At 47.4% G+C, this 25,363-nt stretch overlaps 1 protein-coding gene across 4 annotated transcripts in view; it reads left to right on the top strand.

Annotated features, from left to right (window-relative positions):
* Positions 1–25,363, top strand: part of LOC146869794 (patr class I histocompatibility antigen, A-2 alpha chain-like) — a 144,441-nt gene that overhangs the window by 58,142 nt on the left and 60,936 nt on the right. For all 4 annotated transcript variants that reach the window (XM_085616034.1, XM_085615819.1, XM_085615896.1 and 1 more), the window contains one exon: positions 13,786–14,055. In XM_085616034.1, coding sequence (XP_085472160.1) covers positions 13,786–14,055 — 270 coding nt within the window. The remainder of the gene's footprint in view (positions 1–13,785; positions 14,056–25,363) is intronic.

Genomic DNA, 25,363 nt, shown 5'->3' with positions numbered 1-25,363 from the left:
ATGTGCATGTCCAGTTGGTGTGGCGCAGTGCTGCTTGCCAGGCCAGTAACACCGAGCGTGTCACCTCCGGGAGACGGGAGGGAATCGGGGTCCCATACAGGAAGGATTGAATTCTGGCGAGGCCCAGCTCCCCCAGTTCGAGCCTATAGGCCGGATCGGACCACCCCCGTTGAACCAGTCATGTATGGTAAGAAGTCGTGTGGCCAGGTAGTATAGGTAAATGTGAGTCATCCCCTAACCCCCGTCGAACGAGGGGATCCTGCAAGTACTGTGCGCTGGCTTGGACCTACCCCTTCTCCATAGGAACTTGGTGACTAAGCCATCAAGTTCACGGAACCAGGCCCTGGGAAAGCACAAAGGGGTGTTTTGAAGCATGTAAAGAAAGCGGGGAAGCGCCAGCATCTTAAAAAGGGCCACCCTCCCCATGGGGTTGAGGGGCAGCGACTGCCACCTCTGGAGGTCCACCTTGGCCCGCTTCACCAGTGGAGTGACGTTGAAGGCCCAGCTGAGCTCAGGTAGCATGGTGTTCTGCTTGGGTTTTCGGATCAGATAGAACCCGCTCATCAGAGCCTCTCTAACCCAGCCAGAACGTTACCCCCTCCCTAGGGCCTATTCACAATAAGTAACCACATGTATATACCACCTAAGGACAGGGGATTCCTACTCATATATACCAAGACCTCTTATAATCGGCGGCCTCGCGATCCCATACGGATCCAGACCTCTCTGCCCATACGACAGTATCACAAGTGGCGGCCTCGCGATCCCATACGGATCCAGACCTCTCTGCCCATACGACAGTATCACAAGTGGCGGCCTCGCGATCCTATACGGATCCAGACCTCTCTGCCCATACGACAGTATCACAAGTGGCGGCCTCGCGATCCCATACGGATCCAGACCTCTCTGCCCATACGATAGTATCACAAGTGGCGGCCTCGCGATCCCATACGGATCCAGACCTCTCTACCCAGACGGCAGTCTCAGACACAATCGGCGGCCTCGCGATCCCATACGGATCCAGACCTCTCTACCCAGACGGCAGTATCAGCACAATCGGCGGCCTCGCGATCCCATACGGATCCAGACCTCTCTACCCAGACGGCAGTATCAGCACAATCGGCGGCCTCGCGATCCCATACGGATCCAGACCTCTCTACCCAGACGGCAGTATCAGCACAATCGGCGGCCTCGCGATCCCATACGGATCCAGACCTCTCTACCCAGACGGCAGTATCAGCACAAGTTCATCCTATGATCACCATAACATACAACAAGGGAATCAGTCTCACTATTCATCAGATCACACAAGGACTGCCAGTTCGAGCACAGCCTGTTCTCTGGTTCGAGGGGCTCCTCTCTCCCTTATTCAGTTACCACTTACCTGATCAGGGTTAACATCTGTTCATGTCAAGTCACAGCTGACTAGAAGAATAGGCTACCCTCTTGTACAAGAACACGCAGCACATGTTGGTTCACTACAAACTGGGTACTTTATTACTCATTACATACGCAATCACATAACATTACAATATAACACATAATCCTGCAAAGAAAAGTGAAAGGTTAAGTTGTACGCTCTAATAAGAAAGGGTCGACATCACCTTAGTAGTGTGTAGCCTGCACTCCGTGGTCATCTAGGTTCCCTTCTCGTCTGTGCCTCGGCTCGCCTGGAAGTCACCCTTCTCCGAGTCACTGGGACCTCTTCCTTATCGGCTACTCTCTCCTCTCTGGCTATTCTGCTAGGAGAGTATCTGTCTCTCGGTTGTTCTCCGCCTTCAAGATGGCGTCTGTCTTCCCTGGAATAAGTAGAAGCTTTACTGCTAACGGCTAGATGCCGCCTACGGACTGAAACAAGTGCCAAGTAACTGCCTCGGACTTTCACTAATATAGAGGTGCGTTTCCTCATGGAAAATTCCGGCCCGTAACCTGCCGCCCACCAAATTCTTGTACCTCCCCGTACCAAGGACACGTTCCCAGCCGGCCGGCCTGATGTAGTGTCTTCGGCATGAAGAAAAATACAATCCTTCGATAAGGGCCGGCCTGAACCGGTTCTCTCCAAGCGAATAACACCTCATAACTAAAACATTACATTTGACCTAGAAGCATCCCAAGCTGCCGGAGCAGAAAGAAAGATGGAGTCTCTCCCGTTTAAGGCCTACCAGGCCTGAATTCAGCACGGCTCCATGAAATACCCTCCCTACAGGACAGGTTATCCCTAATACTAACGAATCTATCCCCTAGGCCATGTGTGCAAGCCCTGATCCACGGGGAAGAGCACAGGATCATGTCGAAGTGCCTAGTAAATAGGCTCCATTCACTACTCTAACCCTTAGACTTGGATGGTAAGAGACTGAAGTCACATTAATCACCCTTCAACACAAGAAGGCCGGGAAAATCGAGCAGTACATTTCACCCTTGACTTCAGTCTATTATACATCCATTAAACAGAACTAACATCTGTGGAAGAATAATATGAAACAAAACTAACTGATCTATGTCTAGTACCAGGTGTGCAGAATTGAAGTAGTGAAGGAATACACTGAATAAAGCAACAGATAGAAATCAAAATGGCGATAGTAATCAGAATACCTCCTAATATTTGACGTAACATATACAAATCAGGTAACCAATTAAAGAGCCAGTCAAACCAGCCCTGGTCAAGGTGTTTTCTAACTTCTTCTGTCAAGTCATGTAGCTTATCAATGTGAGCTCGAATGGATTGTGTATGATCAGACAAGTTAAAACAACAAAGACCCTCAAAATCAGAACAATCGTGTCCATGTTTAAGCAAAAGATAATCAATGGCCGCTCGATTTTGCAAGATAGCTCTGCGTTCACCCTGGGCGTCTAATAGCATGTCAGACAGGACTGTAGAAGTATGATTAATGGACCTCACCATCCAGCAGGCCATTTTCTCAATAGATTTGGCATTATAAACTGCCAAAGCAGGAACACCAATAATTGAAATAGCCAGGCTAAGGTATTCAGACTTAGAATATAAATGCAAAGATGAGTCACAATCCTCCTGTATCCTCACTGTATCTCGAATCACACGAGAGTTGGCATTCGGATGTGATGAGAACATCAATAAACTCAGTCTAGTAATGGCACAAGGGCCTCCAGAAATATTTGCGGGGACATATGGCCAGGAAGTATTACCACATGAGAAAAGCCATCCGGCAGGTAGTAACATCGTGCGATAATGACTGGGGGCAACTACCAAACTCTTGCAAGTCATGTTATTCTGAACAGAAGTACATGTTTTCGGTGTCCTTTGAAGGCACAAAGTTCGTTCATGAGCGGTGAATGAAGTGGCACCTTTCAATTTTAAACGCATACATTCAGAAATTGCACTAGGATTACACGTAAGGAAAAAACACAAATCACCCTGTGTGATATTATAGGTAACTATTTGGGACTGGATGGGGGGTATCGGGTCTGACAGTTCAGTACACAAGGGGCAATACTCATGGGTAGCAAAATCGCCCAGAAGAACATTGGGGCGAGCATTCGATATATTGAAAATATGAGTCAAAGTCTCCAACGAAGCAGGGAGAGCAACCAAACAAGTCGCCAGAATGTCATTCACTGATCTCATCGGTGTCAGGCAGAAATGAGGGGCTTTAGTCACCCGTTTCGCTAATGAAGTCCAAAAGTTCGACGACGAATCCCACGCAGCGAAGGAACGCGACACTCGGGTTCTCAACTCATCCCGGGTTGATGGGATCCCTCCTCTCTCGTCGTACCAACCCAAAAGGAGTCCAACGCCGACACATCCTGCAGCAACAGTCCAAAGAATGATCTGAAAGAGAATCAAATACAGGCATTATTCATTCTCGTAAGTAACATTTGTCAGCCGGGACTGCTTCCCAGCTATCTTTCCCTGGTCTCATAACTAAAATGGTATTGTCTTGACCGGTTGCAATGACCTCTGCTTGTTCAGGGGGATTCTTAGGCGACTGCACCCAAACTCTGGCCCCAGGATTATCTGTGGAGCCAAAACTTTTCTGGCCTCGTACAGTTAGCAACGTTGGGGCAGTGCCTTTCGTTATCTCACCACTGAAAACAGGCATTATTAGCAATTGAGCCACTCGGTCAGTTTGATGTATCAGTAAGTCAACCTCACTGCTATTCAGCAGGAGCACCTTAATCTCTCCCTGATAATCACTGTCAATGATTCCTCCAAGCACCTGAATGCCTTTTACAGCCAGCCCCGATCTAGGGGCGATTAATCCGAAATTCCCAGTTGGTATATGAACACCAACACCAGTTTCAATGATGACCCGATCCTTACTTTTAATAACGGTGTCATCCATGGCATGCAAGTCTAAACCTGCCGACCCTGGGGTCGCTCTACATGGAGCCAAAGCTCCGGGAGTAATTTCCCAGTACATCACAGTCTCTCTGATTTCATTGGGCTTAGCATTAACATTCGGAGGAAACAAACGCATAAGTGGGGATTCAGCATTTAGAAAAGGACGATTATTCAAAATCAATAGCGCTTGAGGCAAAAAGTCTCGCCAATTCTTATACTTGTCATCTGTTAATTTTCGTAATTGGTCCTTCAGCAGGCCATTCAACCTCTCCACAAGACCCGAGGCCTGTGGATAATATGGTATATGAAACACCCATTCAATATTGTTATAATTAATTCTAATGTTTTAATAGTATTCAATTGGGTAGCTTGCTTACAGGGAAAGGCCACCAACAGGCCACTGTATGTATCAACAATAGTGCAAACATATTGACAATTACTACTCATAGGAAGTGGACCGATGTAATCAATCTGCCAAATTTGAGCGGGCAATTTCCCGCGATGTAAATGACCTTTAACAATTTGGGGCACTTTGCGCTGCCTGATATGCTGACAAATGGGACAATGTAAAATAACATTTTTGATTAAATCTAGGGGAATATAAATTCCTCGATCAGCAGCCCACCTGCTAGTGGCTTTCTCTCCAAAGTGTCCTGCTTTCTGGTGGGCCCATTTCGCCAATCCTGCAATATCAGAATCTTGCCTGTCCACCACTGCCTCAGCAATTTTAGATTTCTCATCTGCAATGTTATGAAAAAATTTGTCAAGAGAGTCTATCGGGGTATGAGCATCCACATGGAAGATGGTAACAGTACTCTGTGGGAGCATTTCCCAAATCTCCTGCCATAATTCTTTTCCCCACAGTTCTTTTGAATGCAATTTCCAATTATGGGAATGCCAAGTCGGTAACCAAACTGCCAGTCCATTGGCAGTAGACCAAGAATCGGTGAAAATATGACATGTGCCAGGTAACTCTTGTTTCAGAACTTGATAAACAGCATAGAGTTCAGCAAATTGACTGCTCTTACCCTCACCAGTTGTACTCAGCAATTTTTGTGTGATCGGATTATAGGACACCGCCTTCCAATGCCGTTTCGTCCCTATGAACCTTGCTGAACCATCCGTAAACCAGACATGATTTCTGTCCTCAGCGGACAAATCATCAAAAGGTCTACCCCACTTAACAGGAGACTCCTGTACTAAAGGTACGGAACATTCACTCTCAGTCTCAGTCGATGGCGCCCGTGCCACCTGCTCATGCAAAGATGCAACTCCTTTTTGTCCCACACGTGCCCTGTCTTGTATATACCATTTCCATTTAATCACACTCGCCTCTTGAGCGTGTCCAATTCGGTGAGTTTTCGGCGAACTCATAACCCACTGCATGATAGGAATTTCAGGTCGCAAAACTATATCATGTCCCAAAGTCAACTGCTCGGTATCCACCAGAGCCCAATAACATGCAAGTAACTGTTTCTCAAAAGGTGTATAACGCTCACCAGCATCAGGTAACTTTTTGGTCCAGAAACCTAACGGTAATCTACTCTTGCCTTGTTTCTGCCACAAACTCCAATTCGCATAAAGGCCTTGTACAGACACATTCAAATCCACATCACCATCGCATACAGGCCATAAATCCAGAGCATGCTGAATTGCTTCTTTTGCCAGACTGAACGCATCTTGCTGTGGTTTCTGCCATTCAAATGCGTTCTTTTTACGAGTGACACGGTACAAAGGGGCCAATATTTGACTCAAATGAGGAATATGCTGGCGCCAGAAACCAAACAAACCAATGAAGCTTTGGGCTTCTTTCCTATTCCTCGGAACTGCAAAATCAAGAATTTTCTGTTTAACCTGAGGGATCACTTCTCGGTGCCCCTCATGCCAATTAATACCCAAAAATTTCACAGCCTGGGACGGACCTTGTAATTTATCCGGGTTGATTTCCCAACCTTTCTCACGCAGGCACTCAATGACTCTGTCTAATTGGGTCTGAACTTCCTCTTGTGTTTCGCCTTGGATCAAAATATCATCAATATAGTGACATATCTGAATTTGCGGCTGAACTGGTACCTCAGCCAAATGCTCTGCCACCAGCCGGTGACATATCGTAGGACTATGCACATAGCCCTGAGGAAGACTTCTAAACGTCATCTGACGCCCGTTCCACGTAAAACTGAATTGTTCCTGACACTCAGGGGCAATTGGGATAGAAAAGAAAGCATTAGCAATATCAATGGACGCATACCATGTACCTGGATGTTTTTGGATTCTTTCAATTAGGGTAATAACATCCGGTACTGCAACAGTCAAAGAGGGTGTGTGTTTATTCAATTCTCGATAATCAACAGTCATGCGCCAAGAATTATCACTCTTACGTACAGGCCAAACAGGATTATTCCAAGCAGAAGTAACTGGGGTTATAACTCCTGCATCCACCAACTCCTGAATAGTGGTACTAATCTCTTCATGACAACCTGGAATACGATACTGCTTCTGACAAACCACTTTTGTCGCCTGGGGAACTTTTATGGGGGGCATTCTTAAACGACCAACCCGTACAGGCCTGGACGATATATAATGTGTAGTTCCAAATTGGTAACATCCATCATCTAAATGCAAAGTCATTCCTTTCAAAATATCAATTCCAATTATGAATTCTAAGAGTGGCACCACTAATACAGAGTATTCTTTTCTAGGGATTCTACCTATTCTCATTTCAAGTAAAGTTTGAACTGCGGGAGTTTCCTTTCCACCTAATCCGGTAATTGTAAAAGGCTGACCTTTAAACTTCTTTGATTTTCCATGAATAAGAGTGGCCTCCGCTCCTGTATCTACCAATGCTCGGGCCCTTTGGATATTACGATGTCTTCAATAAATATCAATATCTACATAGGGTCTATTATCTCTGTGAGCCCATCTGTGTACTGGAGCTTGACCTATTTCCTAGTCATTTTTACTGCATTCTGTGTACCAAGATAAATCAGGATAAAGACTCTCACGTTTCTTAGGTATCGATACCTCCTGTTCATATCCATTCCCATTACGAAATGGATTCCTGTCTTCTGCATTGTACTGCGGGTTTCGATCGGCCAAACTGTGTCGATCCTCTCTCCTTCTCAACTCAGGGGATTGATCCCTATCATCTCTACGTCTGCTGTTAACATAATCATCTCTCCCCCTTTCTCTTTCCCCCTCTCTCTCTCTGTCTCTCTCACGACGGGGGGACAAATCACGTACATAACGTCGATCATCACGACGATCAGAGCGCCCACGGCGGTCGTCATCACCGCTACCGTCAGAACAACCACGATCACACTCAGTCGTCCGAACACGCCGGGCACCCTCCTTGCGATCTAAGCCACGTTTGCGAAACATTTCCCACAAACGAGTAGTAGTCTCACCGTCAATGTCCTCCTTCCGCACACCATCGGCCATAAGACCGGAAAAGATATCACGTCTAGTAAGTTTATTGTCACCAGGAGTACGAGTGTCAGGCCGGGACTGCCGTTCAGGTTTAAACCACTCACCCAACTCACCGAGTTGGCGTACCGATTCCAGCACCGTAGATAACACGTTACCAGTCTGATTAATCAATAAAGTCATCATGACCTGCTTATAGGCAACAGGGGAAGAACGAATGATACGATTCCGCACAGAAGATGTCAACAAACCATCAAGCAACCTGTCAGCAGTACCCAGAAAAATTGCCGTTTTCATCACCTCCTCTTTGAGACGTTGTGCAGCGTCGCGCAAAGTATACCACGGTTTGTCATTCACAGGCCAGTCAGACTCAGTAGGATATTTTTGATTACAACCCTCAGTCGCCAATTGAAGCAAAGAAATTTGACCACCACCATGAAAGTTACGAAAATGATCCTGTACAGTAGAATCCGAACTCAAGGAACAAAACTTCAAACAATCGCCAGTATCCAACATAATGCCAGCAGCGCCCAGTTCATAAAGGCGCACTATCCAAGTGAGTAAGGTCTCACCAGCACGCTGCCGAAATCGCTGCAAAATATCACTAATTTCTTGTTGAGTAAAATCCTCCAAAGAGTCTAAAGAAACACCATTCGGAGCATTGGGAGCCTGCTGCAACTTTCGTCGAAAAACCGGATGCACCGAGACCGCGGGACGAGCATCAGAAGGAGCTCGATCAGTACATGTAGAGGAACAATCAGTGCAAGAAGCATCGACCCCACTCGAAGGACGAGCGCAATCACGGGGAGCACCATCAGAGGCGCAAGAAGCAGACTTACAACCACGGCCGGAGCGAGAGGACTCGCGCTTGGCAGACTCCTCACCCGAGGAACAAGAATCACTCGAGTTCCAGATATTACCATCCCATTCATCAGGATTCCAATCTAGTCCGGCTTTTGCCACGACCAGACGCACCTTTCGCGTCGAAACCCGACCACGCCGATTCTTGTATTTATAACGAGCAATTCGCACAGCCGCCCTTTCGGCAATAGTTTGGTAAGTCTCAAGCTTGTCAGCAAGCAACTTATTTTGACACCGCAACAAAGTATGAGCATTCTGAATCTCAACAAAGTTCGCTTCCACATCCTTATGTGATGTCTGTAACTTCAACAACCTCTCATGCAGAATCCTGTACGCAGATAGAACAATCCAACCTCTGCGCCCCAAAACGGGAATCTCATCACCCTTCGATACGGGTGCCTTCTGTAAACAAGTAATCACATTAGCCGGCTCCGCCAGCTCCAAAAAAGAATTCCAATTCTCACTCAAACCAGTAGAATCAGCCCACTCAAGGGCTAAGGCTTCATAAGGCGTTGAATCCCAGCCGGGAATATCAACGGGCAACTTAAAAGTAGATTTCGACTTTCTAGAAAACATCTCGGAAAAGAAAGAAGAAAAAGAAAAGAAAGAAGAAGAAAAACTATACACACAATTATACCACAAATAATATACAAACAAAACCACGCACGCGCCGAAAGCAAACACGATACAACCACAACGCACACAGGTGTCGTAAACGGTTCGTGACGCCAAATGTTCTGCTTGGGTTTTCGGATCAGATAGAACCCGCTCATCAGAGCCTCTCTAACCCAGCCAGAACGTTACCCCCTCCCTAGGGCCTATTCACAATAAGTAACCACATGTATATACCACCTAAGGACAGGGGATTCCTACTCATATATACCAAGACCTCTTATAATCGGCGGCCTCGCGATCCCATACGGATCCAGACCTCTCTGCCCATACGACAGTATCACAAGTGGCGGCCTCGCGATCCCATACGGATCCAGACCTCTCTGCCCATACGACAGTATCACAAGTGGCGGCCTCGCGATCCCATACGGATCCAGACCTCTCTGCCCATACGACAGTATCACAAGTGGCGGCCTCGCGATCCCATACGGATCCAGACCTCTCTGCCCATACGACAGTATCACAAGTGGCGGCCTCGCGATCCCATACGGATCCAGACCTCTCTACCCAGACGGCAGTCTCAGACACAATCGGCGGCCTCGCGATCCCATACGGATCCAGACCTCTCTACCCAGACGGCAGTATCAGCACAATCGGCGGCCTCGCGATCCCATACGGATCCAGACCTCTCTACCCAGACGGCAGTATCAGCACAATCGGCGGCCTCGCGATCCCATACGGATCCAGACCTCTCTACCCAGACGGCAGTATCAGCACAATCGGCGGCCTCGCGATCCCATACGGATCCAGACCTCTCTACCCAGACGGCAGTATCAGCACAAGTTCATCCTATGATCACCATAACATACAACAAGGGAATCAGTCTCACTATTCATCAGATCACACAAGGACTGCCAGTTCGAGCACAGCCTGTTCTCTGGTTCGAGGGGCTCCTCTCTCCCTTATTCAGTTACCACTTACCTGATCAGGGTTAACATCTGTTCATGTCAAGTCACAGCTGACTAGAAGAATAGGCTACCCTCTTGTACAAGAACACGCAGCACATGTTGGTTCACTACAAACTGGGTACTTTATTACTCATTACATACGCAATCACATAACATTACAATATAACACATAACCTGCAAAGAAAAGTGAAAGGTTAAGTTGTACGCTCTAATAAGAAAGGGTCGACATCACCTTAGTAGTGTGTAGCCTGCACTCCGTGGTCATCTAGGTTCCCTTCTCGTCTGTGCCTCGGCTCGCCTGGAAGTCACCCTTCTCCGAGTCACTGGGACCTCTTCCTTATCGGCTACTCTCTCCTCTCTGGCTATTCTGCTAGGAGAGTATCTGTCTCTCGGTTGTTCTCCGCCTTCAAGATGGCGTCTGTCTTCCCTGGAATAAGTAGAAGCTTTACTGCTAACGGCTAGATGCCGCCTACGGACTGAAACAAGTGCCAAGTAACTGCCTCGGACTTTCACTAATATAGAGGTGCGTTTCCTCATGGAAAATTCCGGCCCGTAACCTGCCGCCCACCAAATTCTTGTACCTCCCCTTACCAAGGACACGTTCCCAGCCGGCCGGCCTGATGTAGTGTCTTCGGCATGAAGAAAAATACAATCCTTCGATAAGGGCCGGCCTGAACCGGTTCTCTCCAAGCGAATAACACCTCATAACTAAAACATTACATTTGACCTAGAAGCATCCCAAGCTGCCGGAGCAGAAAGAAAGATGGAGTCTCTCCCGTTTAAGGCCTACCAGGCCTGAATTCAGCACGGCTCCATGAAATACCCTCCCTACAGGACAGGTTATCCCTAATACTAACGAATCTATCCCCTAGGCCATGTGTGCAAGCCCTGATCCACGGGGAAGAGCACAGGATCATGTCGAAGTGCCTAGTAAATAGGCTCCATTCACTACTCTAACCCTTAGACTTGGATGGTAAGAGACTGAAGTCACATTAATCACCCTTCAACACAAGAAGGCCGGGAAAATCGAGCAGTACACATGGTCACCCAGATCCCCAAGTACTTGAATGATTGACGACGTAAAGGTATTTCAGACTGCCAGTCAAAACATTCCCGTGAGAGGTGAAGGGAAACCAGGACCGATTTGTTGGGATTCAAACGAAGGCCTGATGCCTGTTCGAAGGACTGCAGGATACGTAAACAGTGGGGCCCGAACCGGGCAGGATCCACCAAATAGATGAGGACGTCGTCCGTGTAGAGGGCGATTTTATCCGGTTCAGCGCCAGGCCATTCCCATCCCCGCACCCGCTCGCAAGACCGCATCAAGGTCGCCAAGGGCTCCATCACTAAAGCAAAAAGCAGGGGAGAGAGGGGGCAACCCTGCCTCGTCCCCCTGCAGACCGAGAAGTGTTCCGACAGGACTCCAATTTACTAGAACACGAGCCCTCGGGAGGGCGTACAGAACTTTGACCATGGCTCGAAAGTGGAGGTCAGGACCGCCTTCCACCTTCCCCTGGTCCAGCACCCGATCTCCAGCCCTCAGAGGGTGCTCCTCCGTCGCCCAGGTCCAGGCCACCGTCGGATCGTCAAAGAGTCTTGTTCGCAAACACCACGCACAGGCGAGCCGGGAAGAGAAGCCGGTATTGAACGTTGAGTGCCCTCCGCTTTTGCTTGACCTCCCCAAAGGAGCGGCGCTGGCCCTGGACCTCGCGGGCTTTGGCCAGGACAGTGTCACGATCCTTGAAATTGAGAATACGCATGATGAATGGGCGGGGGGGCGCACTCGGCACCGGCCTCGGGGCCAAAGACCGGTGGTCCCGCTCGATCACAAACCATGGAGAGAGAGAGTCCCTCGGGACCAACGACCACAGCCACTTCTCCAGAAAATCCACCGCACGGCCCTGCTCCACTCCTTCCGGAAAGCCCACCAGGTGGAGATTATTGCGTTGAGATCTGTTTTCAGCATCCTCTGCCCGGCGGTGGAGCTCCTGAGCTTGCGACTGAAGACGGGCCACCTGCCCCTTAAGTTGCTGAACGTCATCTTCAACAGTGGAGATACGGGTTTCAGTCTCTGTATTCCGGGCAGTGGCGTTAAGGAGGTCCTGCCGAATGAGTCAAGTCGACTCGTACTTCTGCGATTTTTCCCTCCACCGAGGTCTGGGATGAGTGGATGGCCTGGAGGATGGTGGCCAAGTCTGCGGACGGGCGGGCCCCTGGTTCAACCACACCCCCAGTAGCCCCCACCTCTGAGGTAGTAAAGCGGTCCATCTTCGTCTGGGTGGCTGGGGCCTTTGCCAATCTGTCCGCTCTGCCCATGGCGGCTCCTGGTAGTCAAGGATTCCTCACGCCCCCACAAGTAGGCTCCACAGTGGGAAGTCATCAAGCTAAATCGGGGAGCAGTAAGTCAGCAGGGACAGGCAGCTAGCGTGGAGACTCGGCATATGACAAGTTATCGCCGCCCGAAATGTGCGGCCGGAGTCGTAGGGAGGAGGGGGAAAGAGACCACGATCCAGGGCCAAACAGGAACCCCCCCGCCAGGGCCGCCAATAGCTCACATTACGTTGATTCTATAGTTGCACCTTTTCTTCTGGTCACCACACTTATCATCCCTGTGAAAGGGCACTTTGATGGGTGTTCCTGTGCTCTAGATAAATAGTGATGCATTATTCATCTGTCTGAATTTATTAGTTGTAAATGTGAGTTTATTCTCAGTTGTTGGAGAGTTTATTACTCACGGTTGTGTGTGTTTATTATCTGTAGTTAGAAGTGCAGGTTTATTGCTCATAGTTGTAAGTGTGTGAGCCTGTTACTCGTTGCTGTATTTATCATCACACATACAAGCATTTCTGATTGTTCCTGTGTACTGGTGGATTTGAGGACCTGGTCCTTTGTCACATTTCGCCCGTCTGTTGATATGTCTGATCCTTTCTTAGGGTCACCTTAAGCTAGTAACATCTTATCTGATACAGTCGCTCCCCCTCAAGGAGTTTTGTCTAAGCCTTAAAATTATCCCCTCCCATTTGTCACAGCCAAGGTACGGTAACAGGAAACATGCTGACGGGGAGCTCACTTGATCATATTTTTCAAACAATATTTGTCTGTCTTACTCTTAAAATAATTGCATGAGCTCAGTTCATAGAAACAATTAGGTTTTCTGATTCTTACTAAACACAGTCCTTTCAGTGCAGCACAGCTAAAGTTGCAGTGTGATAAATTAATTATAAGGGCTAAATGTGAGGTTCCCTGTAATCTTCATCTTGTTTCCCCTCCATCGAGCCTCTGTGGGTGGGCCCCAACATCGGTCACCTTCTTTGGTCCTTTCCTTGAGCTCCTAGTAGCATCCTCAGCTCTTAGTAGGATGGAGCTACCAATGTAGTGGAGCCTGTGATCCAAAATGACTGTGGTGAGGCTTCTTCTAGCAGCCCCTCTAACCAGGTTCCACCTTTGTGCAGGTGCACATGGCGTCCTGGAAGTGTCGGAAAAGGGGGTAGTCAAAGCATGTGCTGAAGAAAAGTGTCACTGGTATGTGTTTCCAAATAATGTACTGGGTAGAACCCAATGTTGTGATTGTTGTGTAATTCTACTTTTTGTGTTTCCTTCCAGTTGCTCCTCAAACAATGGTTACACGCAGAAAGAAAGGCGATCACACTTTTCTGACCGGCTACGCTTATGGATTTTATCCCAGAGAAATTGAGGTGAAATGGGTCCGGAATGGTGTAGAGATGCCCTGGGAATCGAGCGAACTCTTGCCAAACCCTGACGGAACCTACCAGGCCAAGAAAACTGTGGAAGTTCAGGAAGGATATGATGAGAAAATTTACAAATATGAGGTGTATCACAGCAGCCTGCCGGACACTGTGACCGTGATGTATGGTAAGTGCACTTTGGTCTGTAGCAGGTGATTGTGACAGTGGTGCACATATTGACTTCGCATGGTCCCTGGTTTGTTCCTGTCACAGACGCCAGGCCCAGCCGCACAAGTGGAGTACGTTTTGATGGGGAAATTTGTGGGAATGCTTGGCAGTAGAAATGTTGTGGATTCCTGCAGTTTCTAGAAGTTTCCCTTACAGAAGTATAAGGACATTTTTTGATTTTAGCCAAAGATTGAGGTTTGAAGGGCATTCTGGATAAGAAACTCTAGTGGGATCCATGCAGGTCACCCCACCCTAGAGTCCCCTGCAAAAAAAGGAATCAAGGAACTTTGTTACAGAGCGGCGCTAACAACTCTGTAGTTAAAGTTAGGATTCCCAGAGATGGGACTTCCTCAATTTTTCGACTGTTAATATCTTTGCGCCCTTTTGACAAATCTGTACAAAAGTTTGCAGCCCTATTCCTTTTTCTACATTGGCAGACGATGCAAAGTTTTGTGGAGATTTGTTAAGAGGGTGCAAAGAATAAAGGGGGGGGGGTCCCAAAACACATTTTGGCACCAATGCATTTTCCATAGACTTTGTACTCACCCATAGCGGGCAGACGCACAGTTGAATTTACATGAAATGTGGCAGGATTATAGATTAGGGTGTACAGTTTATCATTTTTTGGTAGTATAGGTAAGTAGGGTAAGTATTTTCAGTGTTGTAAGGTATTTTAAATTATAGATATCTGTTTTTGCGGTAAGTTTGCAAAAAATTTCGTGAAGGTACTGCACACAGTACATGCCAATGACAAGGCATTATGGAGTTGACTAATGACTGCCTTTACAAAAGTTAAAGGCAGCCATGTTGTTTTAAGTACACTTTGGCTGAGTTTTGTATTAGGGCCTTAGATCAATCAATCAATCAGGTGACTTGTAAAGCGCGACTACTCACCCGTAAGGGTCTCAAGGAGCTGCGTGTTTGGGGGAGTGACTGCTGGTCCGTCGAAGGCGCTGTGGTTCAGTCGAAGAGCCAGGTCTTGAGGTCCTTCCTGAATTGAGGCAGTAATTGTGATTGCCTGAGGTGGAGAGGCAGGGTGTTCCAGGTATTTGCTGCGAGATAGGAGAAGGATCTCCCTCCAGCCGTGGTCTTGCGGATACATGGGACTGTAGCCAAGGCCACATGGGCTGGGCAGAGGTCTCTGATAGGTGCGTGGAATGTGAGGCAGTGGTTAAGGTACGAATGTCCCACGTCATGTAGGGCTTTGTAGGTGTGTGTGTGGGGAGCTTGAAAATATTTTGGAGCTGGCATAACGTGTGGAAGCAGGATGATGAGATGGCGTTGATCTGGTGGCTCCTGGTGAGCAAGGAGTCCAGGATGATGTAGAGGTTTCGTACGTGGATGTGGGTGTGGGGGGTTCCATGTTCTGCGGCCCACCAGGAGTCATCCCAGGCAGAGGGGGTGGAGCCCATGATGAGGACTTCGGTCTTCTCTGAGTTGAGCTTGATGCAGCTGTTCTTCATCCAGGTGGCGACAGCCTTCCTCCCATCATGGAAGTTGTTCTTGGCAACTGTTGGTTCAATGGTTTGGGAGAGAATCAGCTGGGTCCCGTCGGCATAGGAGACAATGTTGAGTTCATGGTTCCTGACGATGGCTGTGAGCAGAGCCATGTAGATGTTGAAGACAGTGGGGCTCAGGGAGGAGCCATAAGGCACTCCGCACCAGATATCTGTGGGTTCAGCGTGGAAGGGTGGTAGTCTGACTCACAGTGTTCGGCCAGTGAGGAAGGAGCTCATCCATTCCAGGGCTTTGTCGCAGATGTCGGCATCGTGGAGTCTTGCGCATAGGGTGTGGTGAGAGACGATATCGAAGGCGGCCGAGAGGTCCAGGAGGATGAAGGCTGCAGTTTTGCCTCTGTGTAGGAGGCGGCGGCGGACGTCACCTGTGGTGTCGAGGAGGGCGGTCTTGGTGCTGCGGTTGCTTCGGAAGCTGGATTGGGAGAGGTCCAGGATGTGGTTCACTTCGATGAACTCAGAAAGTTGCGGGTTGATGGCTTTTCGATGACCTTGGTTTGGAAGGGAATAAGTGAGAGAGGTCCGTTGGGTCAGCAGAGGGTATCTTCAGCAAGGGATTGATCTCCGCGTTTTTCCAGTCTTCCGGGAAGGTGGCAGAGTTGATGGAACAGTTGATGGTGTGGCAGAGTTCGGGGGCAATGGTGGTGCCGGCTTTGGTGAAGATGTGGTGCGGGCAGGGGTCCGAGGGTGCTCCGAAGTGGATGTTCTTCATGATCTTGAGGGTGTCCTCAGCAGTGAGTGGAGTGTTGGGGTTTGGTGTCGTTGGGTGCAGTGGTTGCCGGTGGGGTGGGAGAATCTTGAGTTTCGAGAATGTTGAAGCTGTCATATATCTCCTTAATTTTGTGGTGGAATAATGTGCCGAGGTTGTTGCAGTGGTCTTGGGCAGGTGGGATGTCTGCTGTTTTAGTGCTGGATCTGGTGAATTCTTTGACCACAGCAAAAAGTTCTTTACTGTTGAGTGCGTTGGCATTGATTCTTTCTTGTAGGGCCACTTCCTTTGTTGTTCTAATGAGGTGGCGGTGACAGCGATCTTGAAGGCTGTGTGGTCTTCCGGGGTCTTGCTGCTCCTCCACCTCTTCTCGAGCCATCTACAGGTGCATCTGGACTCATTAAGGGCGGGAGAGAACCATCCGGCTTTCTTGGCGTGTCGCTTGCCTGGGGCTTTCTTCAGGGGTGCCAATGTATCAGCGCAGTTGGAGATCTAGGTATGTATTAGGTTTTGGATTTTTTCCATACCTACTAACACTTTATTAAAGTGGTAATAAGTAGGGAAAATTATTTATAAGTTTCTATATATTTAAAAAATATATAATGGAGGACCACAGTACTACCTAGGAAGTACTGCGTTACTTAACGTTTAAAAAAAAAAAAGAAATTTGTAAAATACACTGTTCTATACTATCTTTCACACATATAGTGTACCATAGTGTTTTTTCATTTTTTTAAAAAGCATAGTAGTTACTAGGTACTAGTACGGTACTCTATAAACTTTTAAAAATATATATAAATAAACTTCCTTACATATTACCACTTTAATAACGTGCCAATAGGCAGAGAACAACAAAAAAAACCTACTACTTACCTATATCTAAGGCCTTAACCTAGAACACAGACAAAGTGTAGTAAAAATAATATGGCTGCCTTTTTATTTTGTTAAGACTGCCATTAGCCAATCATATACCGGCTTGTCCTCACCATGTACTGCTGTATACCGCAAAGTTATCGCGGTATACCACGACCCAATGTATAACCAAGGCCCAGATCTATTACTGTATTGCATTACCCTTGCATCCATCATGGTCTCGCACGGGCAACTCAATACTTCAGTTAAATTTACAAAACAACACAAGGCCCTCATGCTTGGCTCTGGTATCTTGGTAAATCTGGAGAAACATGAGGCAGCGCAAATCACTGTCTTGTGTTACTCTGCACACCATATTGTACATTCCTGCCAAATTTCATGTACATCCGTACGCCACTCCAACTTAAGGGATGCCACTGCAGTCTACTCCACTCCCGTATATACTATTCTACTGTATGCCACTGCACTCCATGCTATCCCACTGTATGCCATTCCATTCCTCTCCACTATACATCACTCCACTGTACACCACTCTTCATTGTTACTATGTATGCCACTCCATTTCTCACCACTGCACTGTACGCCATTCCACTCTACACTTCTACATTTCATGCTATTCCATGCTATGCCACTCCACTCTACGCTATTCCGCTTTATGCTATTCCACTGTAGGCCTCTCTACTCTACGCCACTCCAGTATATGCTATTCTACTAAATGCCACTGCATTCTAAGCCACCCCACTCTGCGCCATTTCACTCTGCGCCATTCCACGCTGTGCCATTCCACGCTGTGCCATCCCATTTTGCCATTCCACTCTACGCTACTCCACTCAGCAATTCCACTCTACGCCCCTCCACTCTACATTGTTCCACTGTACGCAACTCCACTGTTTGCCATTCCACTTCACGCTTCTCCACTCCACGCCTCTCCACTCTATGCCACTCCATTCTACGCCACTCCCCTATACCACACTCCGCTCTACACCACTCCAGTCTGTCACTCAAGTCTATGCTAGTCCACTCTGTGCTACTCCACTCTATGCTAGCTCTATGCCACTCCACTCTGAGCTACTCCACAGTATGCCACTCTACTCTACGCCTCTCCTCACTATGCCACAGTATGCCACCCCACACCACTCCATTGCATGCTATTTCACTCTACTCCACGCCACTCCAGTCTAGACTACTCCACTTGATGCTACTCCTCTCTATCCAACTCCTTATGCGACTCAACTCTGTCACTCCACTCTGTGCCACTTCACTGTATTTCAGTATATGCCAATTCATTCTACTCCACTCGACACTCTGCATCCCTCTACTCTACCACACAACACTCTAGTCTGTAGAACTCCACTCTATCCGGGTGTGTGCCACTGTAGTTTACTCTATACGACTGTACGACACTCCACTCCACTCAATGAGACACCACGCCACTCCACTGTGCACTTTACTTCACTGTACGCTACTCCACTCAACTCTGCAGCACAAGTCTCTATGACACTAGACTCCATGGCACTGTGATCCTCTATACTCGACGGCACTCCACTTAACAACACTCAACTGAATGACACTTGGTACTATGATTTAAGACACATTTTTATTTAAAAAAATAAAATAATTTAATTGTAATGAAAAAAATAAAGGTTAAGGATAAGTTATAGTTAGGAATTTTATGTTCGAGGCATATGAGCTGTAGATCATATGCTGTGCATAGATCGCCATCTAGTGTTGGGTTTGGATGTTTGCACTTTGTTTTTCTTCGTAGAAGTCTTTCCAGTCACGAGGTAGGTGACTCCTCCTTTCGGTGATAGAGCGCATGGACATTGACTCCATTGTTAGATTGTTTTTTTCTACCATTGGGTTCTGATGTGAATTGTTGCGCTCCGGTTCGGCACCGTTCTTCGGGCCCCCTTCGATGCGCAATCCACTACCCTCAACAGTTTTGTTATGTTAAATGGATATTATTAAAGCGCTGAGCTACTCAATTGAGTGTCTCGGTGCTGAGGCATGATGACAGCATTCGCTGTGCACTGTGACCACCAAATTGAGCATTAAAGCTGAAACAACCAAGTTTTCAGTGATTTCCTGAATGCAAGAAGATCCTGCGTTATCCTTAATTCCATCGGCAGATTATTCCACAATTGCGTCGCTTGCACCTGGAAAGAGTGTCCCCCCAATCCGTGCTCGGAGGTTTCTGGGGGTTCGTGCCAACTGAAGTGCTGAAGACCTTAGTGTGCAGTGAGGGTGGTAAAATTGGACTCTCTTCACAATGTACCTGGCACCTATGCCGTGGAGAGCCTTAAAAGCCAAAACCATGGCCTTAAAATGGACCCTCTTGCGGTCTGGGAGCCAATGTAGGGATTTCAACTGTGTGGACATACGTGCTCTGCGGCCAAGCATGAGTATTGCTCTGGCTGCTGCATTCTGGGCCACCTGCAGTCTTGCCAGTAAATACTCTGGCAACCCTAGGTATAGTACATTCACGTAGTCCAACCTGGAGACTATTAATGCACGGACCACCATTTTTCTGTGGGTGATACGCAGGAGAGTCTGAAACTGCTTTAGCATCTTGAGCATGCCAAAGCAGGAATCAGCCACTGTCTGGATCTGTGCCTGCATGGAGAGATTCTCATCCAGCTTCACCCCCAGATTTTTCACTGTCTTTATGGAAGTTGTAGGGGGGACATGTCAGCTGTCCTCCAACTGCGCCAGCCGTTGCTGGGGCGGTGGCCAAAGAAGGTGATCTCTGACTTACCAGGATTGCATTTGAGCTGGTTGCACTGGAGCCAGGAGAATACTTCTGTTAGACAGCTGTTATCATGTCTCCATTAAAATCCGTATCTTTATTGCAGGTGAAGAGCAGCTGCGTATAGTCCGTGTACAATACTATTTTGCTTCATGTTCCTTGGCCAGAGTCGCTAAGGGTGTCATATATATATTAAAAAGTGTGGGGCTCAAAATAGAGCCCTGAGGCACACCCACCGCTAAAGGAGGGATAGGGGCAGCAAAAGGTGGAGACCATACTGTTTGCTGGCGGTCCTTTAAAAAGGAGGCAAACCAGTTGAATGCTGTACCCTCAAACTCACACTCCCGAAGTCTCAGCAGGAATCGGTCGTTGGGGACGGTGTCAAAAGCCCCAGATAAGTCCAGCAATATCAGTATGGCCTTGCCGCCCCTATCCACAACATCCTTTATGGCTTCCGATACTTCCAGCTGCGCCTTCTTCGTGCTGAAATTTGCCCTGAATTCCGACTGACTCTGGTGTAGTAATGAGTTAGTTTCAACAAATGCGGTGGTGACATGATTCACCACTTTTTCCAGGGCCTTAGAAAAGAAAGGAAGCAGATATATTGGCCTGTAATTAGAGGCTAACTCTGGGTCCAGTGTTGATTCTTTTAATAGGTGCAACATTTTAACTCTTTTCCACCTGTGTGGGACCTGACCCGTCTTCAGATAGAGATTAAGGATCTGGTTGACCGCTGGATTAATAATCTCCGCTATTGATGCCAGAATGGAGGCAGGGCATGGGTCGGAGGGAGAGCCGGATTTGAGGCCTTTCATGATTTCTAAGGATTTTTCCATGGAGACCATTGGAAACTGTTCAAAAGAAGGTTCTCTTACTTGTGTTGGTGGGGAGTCAGGCACACCACTATCACTGAGCGCCAGAGGTGTTGTCAGAAAAGACTCCTGGATGCTTTTGATCTTATCATGAAAGTATGAGGCCATGCGGCCAGTCCATGCCTCAGTAGGAATGAATGGCTTGGCTGCCACTGCAGGGGAGGAAAAATCGCTGACTGTTTTAAAAATGTCCATATTTTTGTTCATTGCAAGTTCGATTTTGGCGGAGAGAAAAGATTTTTATGCCTCGAGAACTTGTTTATAGTAAGACTTCAACGCCTGTTTATAAATCGTTTTGTCGTTGGGGTCAAAATGCTTCCGCCAGGTCTTTTCTAGGTGTTTACAAGTACTCATACTTTCTTTAAGGGCAGTTGTAAACCAAGGGGCAGAGGACTGGGCTTCCCAAGACGTGAGACAGGGGGTGCAAGTTCCCCTGCCCGGAGCTGGAGCCAGGTGTCCAGGCCCTCGACATCCGCCTCTAGATCCCCACTAAGAGATATCGGATGCTTATTGATGGCATTACTCAGTGCCTTAGATGTAATTAAGTAAAAAGGTCTACAATTCCTAATCTTGGACTTCCTGGAGGCCTTGGGATGATTTGATTCCTTCTTAATTAAATAATCCAGGAGGAAGTGGTCAGACCACACAAGGGGAAGTGGTTGGCTCATTCCTAATTTGACCGTGGAGAAGATCTGATCTAAGGTATGACCCTTTTCATGAGTAGGGGAGTGTACATAAGGAGCCAGTTCTAGCATCTCCAGCTACTCTTGTAGTCTGGTTGAGTCTACGTCTTCCGGTGTATCCATATGCATATTAAAATCACCTAATACCAATCAATGGTTGTGTTTCATGACAAAAGGTGAAACAGCGTCACCAATTGAGGCTAAAAACCTCCCGGCAGGGTCCGGGGGTCTATATATTAGAATGCCCACCAGGGCATTATCGATCACGTTTCCCATTCTCCGCGTATCGTTTACACTCGAAAAACTTGGATCGGAAGATTCATGGAAGGCCGTTGGCCCTATCCGCGCCAGGATCGGTAGCAGCTGATGGATCGGACTCCATTTAAGTTCTGTCCAGGATGTCGTGCTAAGTTTCCGCACACTGACTTGCACAAAGTGTGCAACCTTTGCCTATTCCCGGAACACGACGAGAGAGACTGTGAGGCGTGTCAGTCGTTTCGATCGAAAAAGACGCTCTGTGACTGTTAGGCTCGACGTCACGAAATGTTTCAAAGCAAGCACAAGGAGATGATGGACGAAGTGCTGAAACTTTTCAAACACTCACCCCCAGTCACAGATCTGGGTTGAAATCATCATCATTCTTTAGCTCACTTTGCCACCCCAGTTCAAACACAGCTATATGCAAATCAGTCTTGACCCTGTGCCTCATGGGAACAGTCCAGCCCGAACTGCCAAGCCATGTCCTCCCTGGACCAGAAACAAGCATCCGGGGACCGGTTTCGGGCTAACAGCCCGCATCAGCCAGGCTAGCTTGAATCCAGTGGCAAAGTGAGCAAGGGACCCATGTCTGGGCATACCCTGCCAACTTAGAGCGAACAAAGCAAACACAAGGAGAAGATGGACGGAGTGCTGAAACTTTTCAAACACTCACACCCAGTCACAGATCTGGGTTGAATTCATCATCATTCTTTAGCTCACTTTGCCACCCCAGTTCAAACACAGCTATATGCAAATCAGTCTTGACCCTGTGCCTCATGGGAACAGTCCAGCCCGAACTGCCAAGCCATGTCTTCCCTGGAACGGAAACAAGCATCCTGGACCGATTTCGGGCTAACAGCCCTCATGAGCCAGGCTATCTTGAATCCAGTGGCAAAGTGAGCAAGGGACCCACGTCTGGGCATACCCTGACAACTTAGGGCGAACAAAGCAAACACAAGGAGATGATGGACGGAGTGCTGAAACTTTTCAAACACTCTCCCCCAGTCACAGATCTGGGTTGAATCCATCATCCTTCTTTAGCTCACTTTACCACCCCAATTCAGACACAGCTATATGCAAATCAGTCTTGACCCTGTGCCTGGGGTGAGTGTCTGAAAAGTTTCAGCACTCCGGCCATCATCTCCTTGTGTTTGCTTTGTCACAAAATGTACCAGCAGAGGCTCTGGTCCCTCCTCTGCCTTTGGGCCAAGGTCGGCACTGAGAAAAAGTTTTGAGCACCCCACCTTCGGGTTCGGCCCCGAAACATAAAGAACAGCCTTCCGGCCCAAGCTCTACCCGTCCCCATGCCGGCGCCGACCTGAATCCTTCGGCGTCGAAATCAAAACACCTTCTGGTCTCCGTGCCACTGGTGCGTAAGGCTAAATCTTCGGAACCGAAAACTTTGGAGTTGAAACTTTCGATGCCAAAACCAGCATCTAAAGAAAGTACTGCAACTAAACAGCCTCGGACCAATATTCCACCTTCGGATCCGAAACAGGAGGAGATTGTGGATAACCCAGAAAATTGACATATTCAGGCCAAACTTCCTGAGAAAAGGAAAATGACCTTACAAGAAGACTACCATATTCCTATAAAAAGGAAAAATGTGGGTACTAACCCTTCTCCGCCATATATTCCACCTTCTTCACCCATTGATCAAAATGTACTTTTTTACACCTACACATTCCCCTACACCACCATCACCTGACCCACAAGGTACAGGGGATGGGGATATAGATGACTATGCACCACAGGATTCACCACAAGATCCTGATCCATGGGATAATTTGAATTACCCTGAAATAGATAGTGACCCTGACCTATATCCATCCAGGCCTTCGCCTCCAGATGATAACATTGGGTACATTGAGCTCCTTAACAGAGCAGCACAATATCATGGAGTAGAGCGTCATAAAGAGAGTTTAGAGGAGGATATTTTGTTTATCATTACCCATGGTAAAGGGTATACTTAAACACACTGATGACATCTTTAAAGACCCTGTAAGAGCTAGGATCATCACTCCCAGGGTAGAGAAAAAATACAAATATGCACCTAATGACCCTATGTATATAAAAGGCCAATTACCATTGGACTCTCTGGTTGTTTCCAATGCTCTTAAGAGAGCTGACCCACAAACAGGTGATGCCCCTCCTCCTGATAAAGAGTCCAAATTACTTGATGCTTCGGGCGAAAGGATAGACTCACAAGCTGCTAATCATTGGCGCATTGCCCATGCTCAAGCACTATTGGCAAGGTATCATATGGCTCATTATGATGAACTCAAAAAGCTCATTGAATTTCTTCCTAATAAGCATAAGACTAAAGCCAGTGACCTTATTCAAGAAGGTAAATTAATAACTAATACCTCTATCAGGTGTGCACTAGGTCAGGCAGACACTGCAGCTCGGGCAGTAAAAACAAGTGTACTGCTCCGTAAACACGCTTGGTTAAGAATTTCAGGATTCAAGCTCGAGGTACAAACCTCTATTCTTAATCAATCTTTTGACAAAGAACATCACTTTCGTCCAGCTGTCGATACCACACTAGTAAAGATGTAAAAGGATAACTAAGTTGCTAAGTCCTTGTGGGCCTTACAATCACTTTCTAACAGAGGTTCCTTTCGTTGCTCATTCTATAGAGGTGGCTCCAAAAATGTGTCTACAGAGAATCCCCCCTCCTCTTACAAGGGTAACAATCAATCCTCCTCTCCAAGTGATTATTTTAGAGGGGGATATAGAGGGAACAACGGCAAGGGAAGAGGCAGAGGTAATTCAACACGCACTTTCCCATGCAAACCCCAAACAGTGACTTCTTTTCCATACCCCCGATCATTCCACTCCAGTCGGGGGACGTCTTTCCCATTTTCTACCCATTTGGAATACATTTACATCAGGCACATAGGTTCTACAAATTATCCTATCTGGTTACTGCCTGGAGCTTTCAAGCACTCCTCTGAATATTCCTCCAAGACCAAACCTCATGTCACAACAATATCTCACCCTTCTAAAACAAGAGATTCTCTCTTTGTTGCAAAATGATGCAATAGAACCAGTCCCTTTAACATACCAAGGAGCAGGGGTGTACTTCCTCTACTTCCTAATTCCCAAAAAGGATGGCTCTCTCATGCCCGTATTAGACCTCAGAAAACTAAATCTATACATTCAATCGGACCACTTTCTTATGGTAACACTCCATCAAGTAGTTCCCCTACTTCAGCAAGGCGACTTTCTCTCTACTCTGGATTTAAAGGACGCTTACTTCCATATTCCAATTCACCCTGCGCACCACAAATACCTCAGGTTTGTGGTAGCAGGCCAACATTATCAATTCAAGGTGCTCCCATTCGGGGTAACGACTGCACCCAGGGTTTTCACAAAATACTTGGCAGTAGTCACAGCCCATCTACGAAGACAACGCGTTATGTCTCCCCATACTTGGACGACTGGCTCATAAAAGGCAGCTCGAAAGACAGCCGTCTATGCCACACACAAAAAACAGTGCATTTGCTCCTCGATCTGGGATTCACAGTGAATCTGTCCAAATCCCATCTCCAACCATCCCCATCTCAAGCATATCTAGGAGCTACTATAGACACACAAAAAGCTCAAGCA

The sequence above is a fragment of the Triturus cristatus genome, chromosome 1_1 (assembly GCF_964204655.1).
Source record: "Triturus cristatus chromosome 1_1, aTriCri1.1, whole genome shotgun sequence".
In the NCBI taxonomy this organism is placed as follows: Eukaryota; Metazoa; Chordata; class Amphibia; order Caudata; family Salamandridae; genus Triturus; species Triturus cristatus.
The sequence above is the reverse complement of the archived record's forward strand: the minus strand, read 5'-3'. Positions and strand labels throughout refer to the sequence as shown.